Source organism: Rhipicephalus microplus, chromosome 3 (genome assembly GCF_043290135.1).
Source record: "Rhipicephalus microplus isolate Deutch F79 chromosome 3, USDA_Rmic, whole genome shotgun sequence".
NCBI classification, from domain to species: Eukaryota; Metazoa; Arthropoda; class Arachnida; order Ixodida; family Ixodidae; genus Rhipicephalus; species Rhipicephalus microplus.
The window spans coordinates 62181255-62187533 of NC_134702.1; the positions used below are offsets into that span (position 1 = coordinate 62181255).

The 6279-nt window shown below is 49.1% G+C and overlaps 1 protein-coding gene across 1 annotated transcript; it reads left to right on the top strand.

Moving 5' to 3' along the window:
* The first annotated feature begins 1334 nt into the window (after positions 1-1334).
* Positions 1335-4172, top strand: LOC142803194 (uncharacterized). The gene is made up of 3 exons (XM_075888288.1): positions 1335-1366; positions 1861-3673; positions 4084-4172. Coding segments are annotated over exons 1-3 (1824 nt in total). The 5' UTR covers positions 1335-1357; the 3' UTR covers positions 4086-4172.
* Positions 4173-6279: the final 2107 nt, after the last annotated feature.

Below are 6279 nucleotides of genomic sequence, written 5' to 3' on the forward strand. Positions count from 1 at the left end.
ATGACAGCCGTAGCCGGTGTTATCAAGTTGTGATGAGTTGTATACTTGTCAGTTTATAATCAGTTGCGTGTATTGGTGGAGGACGCAGCAGTGAGCCTCTGATGTCATTTAGCATTAGTTATTACTTAAATGTAGCCTGTTTTTCAGCAAAGTGCACGCACTATTTATTTCCTGTGCAGGGAGGACAAGAAAAAGAGAGGCAGAGAAAAACTTTCTTTTTATTTCCTAAAAGATTTGTGGGCAAGTGGGTGGCGACCTCAGTCCAGAGCTCCACTTGCTTTTGTGGCTCGCTGGGCTTGGTCAAGTAAAGCCAGCTGGTTTTCCCAATCTTTGCTAACAAGCCAGGCCTTCCACAGCCTCGGTCAAGATGTTGTCGTCAAAAGGGGAAAATTGACGTTTTGGGCCATGATTCGCATTACCACGTAATGACAAATCGAAATCGAACCCGCTTACGAAATAAGCGACAGTTCACTTGCGAACTACCGCAAGTGTACTGCGAAAAACGAAGAATGACAGATCAACGAGGAAAAGAGCTGATTGAATGTACTGTCCACGAGTGACTGCAACTTCTCATAGTTCAAACACCACAATCGCTCATACGTGTTTGCGCAAGTTAACAGCGCCCTTTGCACAGCGCGTGAAATCTCGTTTTCAAACTGCGAGCGACGTGCGAATGAACTGAATTTCGATGAGCTCCGGCTGCTTGGCACGCGATTAACGCTCAAAATGTTATCTGTGTTTTCTGCAGGTTTTCTCTCTTCGTATGATGCGTTATTCATTCAGTCTATGGGCTTCTTTGGGCGTAGCTGAACGCTTCTCGTATGAATTTTTGAGGATAGCCTTCAAAGCACGGCAGAACGTATGTCGTAAAAGCAGACAAGCGACCACTGCTCCGTATACCGAAAGGTGACCCTTTATTGTACTTTTTTTCTTCATTTTTCTCGCAATTTATGTCTGCGGTATCGCACAAAATCCTTCAGCTTTTCAGAATTCCTATTTTTTTTTTAAATGTAAAAGCTCTGGCTCTCCGCTTCATTATTTCAGAAGGCTCGCTCTTTCACCGAGCACTGTTACGGAATGACTAATGGCTTTCTTTAAATTTACTTCATTTATTTAGCTTACAATTTCCTTTCCGCTGACCGATGAACGCTATATGTCTGCCAAGCAGATTCTGGTGCCATCGAGATTTCTGGTCTTTCTTCTCTACGTATATTTGCAAGCATGCGTGTTCAAGAAAAGTTTTTCCAGTGAAAAACAACTTTCTCTCTCGACCAAGCCTCTACTGGGCGTATATAAGAGACAGACGGCTCCCATTGCAGCATCGGTGGTCTCACGCATCGTCTACCAACAAGAAACCATGATTGGAGTGAGTATAGGACCTAGGGATTCACTTTAGATCGGAGAGGAACGCTTCCTTCTTATTTGTAACAGGCAAAAATCGCACTGGTTACTGATCTTTCACACTTCAGTGACTCCTGGTTCATTGTATGGTTCCACGTTTGTGTTTTCGCAATGTTGCATTCAGTACGTTTGCTGTAATACGCATATCGGATGTATCACCTTAAGTAACTGTCTGAAGTAATTGTTGAATATTCTGTGAAATATTAACTCCTAACCACGACATTGCGACTTGCTTAATTATGATGTGACTGTGATAGTGAACAGCCATTTGCGTAAGGGCACAGACGATGCATTCAAGTAATGAATTATTCAAAGCATTTTTCTATTCACTTAGCAATCTGTACAAATGAACTCGTCGGTAGAACGTGGCATCACATTTTATAGTTAACATTATCACGAATATTCTTGCTTTTTCAGACTTTCTTTTTGTTTGCACACAATTGAACTAACTGTTCACAGGCTCAAGCTTTCTTGTTTTTGGCCGTGGCCACTAACGCCTTCGCCGCCGCGCTAGCAGAGTACCGAGTGGGATACGGTTTGCCACAAGGAGCATCCTACTCGGCACCCGCCACTTCATCCGTAGTATCCGCGCCCGTGGCATACCCCATTGGTTCAACGGTAGCGACGTATCACGCCGCTCCAACAGTAACCGCGTACCATGCTTCTCCAGGCGTCACGACATATCAAGCTGGTCCAGCCGTTGCGACGTACCACACTGCTCCAGCACTCGCAACAACGGCCTACAAGACGGCCGCAGTCGTTTCACCAGGTCACTCTACCGTAACCACCTACCACACCACTCCCACTGTGACCGCCGCCGTAGCTCCTGTGCCTTCGTACACCACCTACAAGACCGCTCCTGCAGTCACCCGCTACATCCAGTCCGCTCCCGTGGTGGCTGCTCCCACTTACACCAAGGTGACTAAGCTGGCAACTCCAGCCATCACTGCCGTGGCGACCGGCCCAGCCTACTCCACCTACCAGGCCACCCCTGTCATCACCCGCCAGCACCACACCACTCCCTTCGTCTCGTCCGTGGTCCATGCCATTCCAGCAGTGACCTCTGGATACACCAAGGTCTACCACGCCGCCCCTTCCATCGCTACCTACCGTGCCGCTCCGGCAGTGACCCGCGTGTACCAGAGAACTCCTGTCGTCGCCGCCGCTCCGGCCGTCACCACTGCCGTCCACTCCGTGCCAGCTTTCACGTCAAAAGGGACCAAGGTCTACCAGTCTGATCCGGCTGTCGCCACCACTGTTCACGCCATACCCGCTGTCGCTACCGGATTTGCGAAGGTGTACCAGGCTGCTCCTGCCATCGCCACCTACCGCACCACTCCGCCTGTCACCCGTGTTTACCAGAGTGCTCCCATCGTCGCTGCGGCTCCAGCGGTCGCCACTGCGGTCCATGATGTTCCAGCGACTGTCTCCACCAAAGTCTCGACATACCAGACCGCTCCCGCCGTCACGCACTACTTTCAAAACAGCCCACTAATTTCTGCAACCCCATCCGTTGCTACCACCATCCACGGTGTCCCAGCACTGACCAACTACGCCAGCTATCGCACCGCACCTGCCTTCACCCGCGTATACCAGGGTGCCCCAACAGTTCTGGCCACTGCTCCGGCTGCTACTCTTACCGCTGTCCACGGCGCTCCACCCGTGACCGCCGTCCGCACTGCCCCTGCCATCGCCACCGCAGTCCATGCTATCCCTGCGACTGTGGCCACCAAGGTCTCCACCTACCAGACCGCTCCTGCCATCTCGCGGTACTTTCAGAGTAGCCCTGTCTTGGCAGCCACCCCTGCCGTCGCCACCACCATCCACGGCGTGCCTGCGCTGACCAGCTATGCCGCCTACCGCACCGCACCGGCCATCACTAGAGTGTACCATACGGCTCCAACTGTAGTGGCTGCTGCTCCAGCTGCCACTCTTACCGCTGTCCACGCAGCACCCACTGTGACCGCTGTGCACACTGCCCCTGCCGTGACGGCTGTCCACACCACCCCTGTGGCAAGTGCGCATGTTGGCACCGCTGTATCCAGAGTGACCAAGTTCGACCCCTACCACGTAAGCGAGCAGCACACCGTCCACACTAGCCCCGTGGCTACCGCTTTGGCCCACACTCCCTTCTCGACCGTTTCTCATGCCCCAGCTTTCGGTTACGGAGTCGGACCTCTCAGATACACCCACGGCTTGCCAGTCTACGGTCACAACTACGGATACGGACTCGACGCTGTCGGCTACATCGCCAAGCTGCACAAGAAGAAGTGTAAGTTTTCAACACTTATGGTGTCATTGTGCAGGAATCAGCATGGTGAAGAGTTTATTTACTGAGTGGTTTCCGTACGTTTTCCTATTTCGTGCTAGTCTCAATAGAGGGTTTTCGAAAGCTACGGAAGCGCGTTACAGAAATACGACACAGTTCCTTTCCGTATGCGCGTACAATAGTCGCGCAAGCGCACTCGTCCGCCGGTTCCTTGCTGCCGTCTTTCCGTAACCTGTTTCCGCAGCTTGCTAAAAACCTCTGATAGCGCTTTGTGAATTTTCGTTGACAGGCATAGCACCATTTAGTGAATCGGTACGTCCATATGCAGTCTTGTGTAGCCCTGCAGAACAATTGCCCACATGCACCGTAGTTGCATGTCCGTACGTACTAAGACCTTCAATATTATTTTTCAGAGAGGACTCGGAACGGGAAAGGAAGAACACTGAGTCATCGTATTTTCATTTTGAGAAGACTGTAACAAGCAATATCAAACCTAGAGCAACCGCATACACATTTTATGGAAAATAAAGCGTTTTGCGTATTACTTGCATTTAAGCGTTCATTTTCTACATAAATTGCAACGTCCGTGGGCGCAATAGTATGTAGGCTTTTGCGTTGTGCCCAGAAGGGCCATGTAGAGATGACAGTTGCTCAATGTTTGCCGTGCTCTTATTAGAAAAATCTACAGGGCTGGTCAAAAGTTCACACGCCACAATCCCATGCTTTCCTAAGGCAGCTGGCCTGAGAACATTTCAATTCATTTTTTTTCTACAGTAGAAAGCTGCAGATGCCGTTCGGCAGTGGTATACCTGCTGCTGCTGCAATAATATACTTTGCTATGGCATATCCAGTACTTACAGTTCGCCATTCCACTTTCACAAAACGGGATATTAGTTCTGTTAATTTGTTAGAAATAAGCATACGGTGTATAACAGCATCTTGAAGAGTTTCAACAGATAAAGCCCGACTGCTACAGCTTGAACATGTCGCACGGTGGTCATAATTTATATAGGGATGAAAAGACAAAGCAGCTACTTAAAACAGGTAGTTTCATGGTTTAACCTCTCTACCAAAATTTTTTTATGTCGCATTGCTTGTAGCGCGAAACAATGCTACCTTCTTTAGAATGCAACCTTACTTAGACGTTGATTCTTCTTAATTTTTAAAGGGCTCTCCAGGCACACACCTTTTCATACACCAGGCGTCAAAATGAAAAATGAGCAAGAACTTATTGCATTGATTTGTCGCGTGAATTTTACACAGTATAATTGGATGCTTCTCATCGGAAATTTCAGCTTAGTGGTCCAAAACGCTTTCTTGTCTCCTCTGTAGGGCGCTTGAATAACTTAATAATAAATGTGAGACGCAGTTCACGAAGAGTGATGCTAAACTAATAATACCATGAATAATTTAATTAACGTTTTTGTATTATGATGATAACGACATCTAGTACCGATATGTTTCAGCCTCACAGTTCCCTCACACTTGATAGGTCACAGTCTAGCGTGTTCGACATGACGAAGGGTGAGTACCTCTCCGCTCATGGAAGACCCGCCAACACCGATAGCCACCTGTCCTCCGATCCCTCTGTGAACGCCAGCTAGACACACTCACTCTTGTGGCCCGCGTTTCATATCTTCGTTGCTTCTTTTTTCGTGCGCGTCGCCCACAAGAGGCGAGCAACCAGACCATAGAGGGAGGCACGCTCGCATATTTCACCCGCTAGCTCCATGCGGACGCGTCACGCACCGTCGCACACCCACAAGACAGGGGTCGACTCTCTGCAACTCGTGCAGTAGAAGACGGGACACCGCTGGCAGACAGCGGCAGTGCCCCCCTCACATGTGCCACTCGCCGTGTGGTGCACGACCATACCTGACTGTTCTCTGCAGCTTTCTATGTTTCTGTCATAGTCCGTGTGGGCCCTGCCACCTTGGTTCTCTCTTTTGCTACCATTGCAGCAGAGGGCTAGCTTATTTGGGAATGCAAATTCGCCAGTAGCTCTACCCTCCCTCCTGCTCATCCTTCTCTCCTTGAGAGGTATTGTTAGCACCACTTTTATATTGATGCTGTTTCCTCGCGGAAGCAGTTGTTCCTACGACACCCGCTGTGACCATGTCGAGCGTATGGCCCTGGGACGGCGGACATGCTATGTCGTGAGGCTGAGGCCGTTTTTTGTTTCCACATTATTTTTCTTGTAGTCTCTGTTCCCCATTCGTCTTTCCGCTGTCACCACTCTTGTACGCGATCGCTCAGGAATTTCAATTTCACCGTGCCTTTCTGCCCTATTCCATTAGACAGAAGCGTTCCGATGTTGTCCACGCCTTCTCGACAGTAGCTTGGTTCCGTTTGGATTATTGTCATGTAGTCACTTAGAACTGCCTTACCACAGTCATCACATGGGATGAGATTTGTGCAGTCTTTGTACTTTCTTGAAGCTACAGAGTTTTGAATGGAAGTTAGCAAATAGTCCAACTGAAACTTCGGAACCACACACGCGCAAGAGGCATTTTATATTTTTGATAATTTAAAGTTTTCTTTGTTTACTGTCCTGTCGCAGAAACTCTCTTGCCTTATCGCGTTTTTTTTTTTCAACGTGGAACACACGT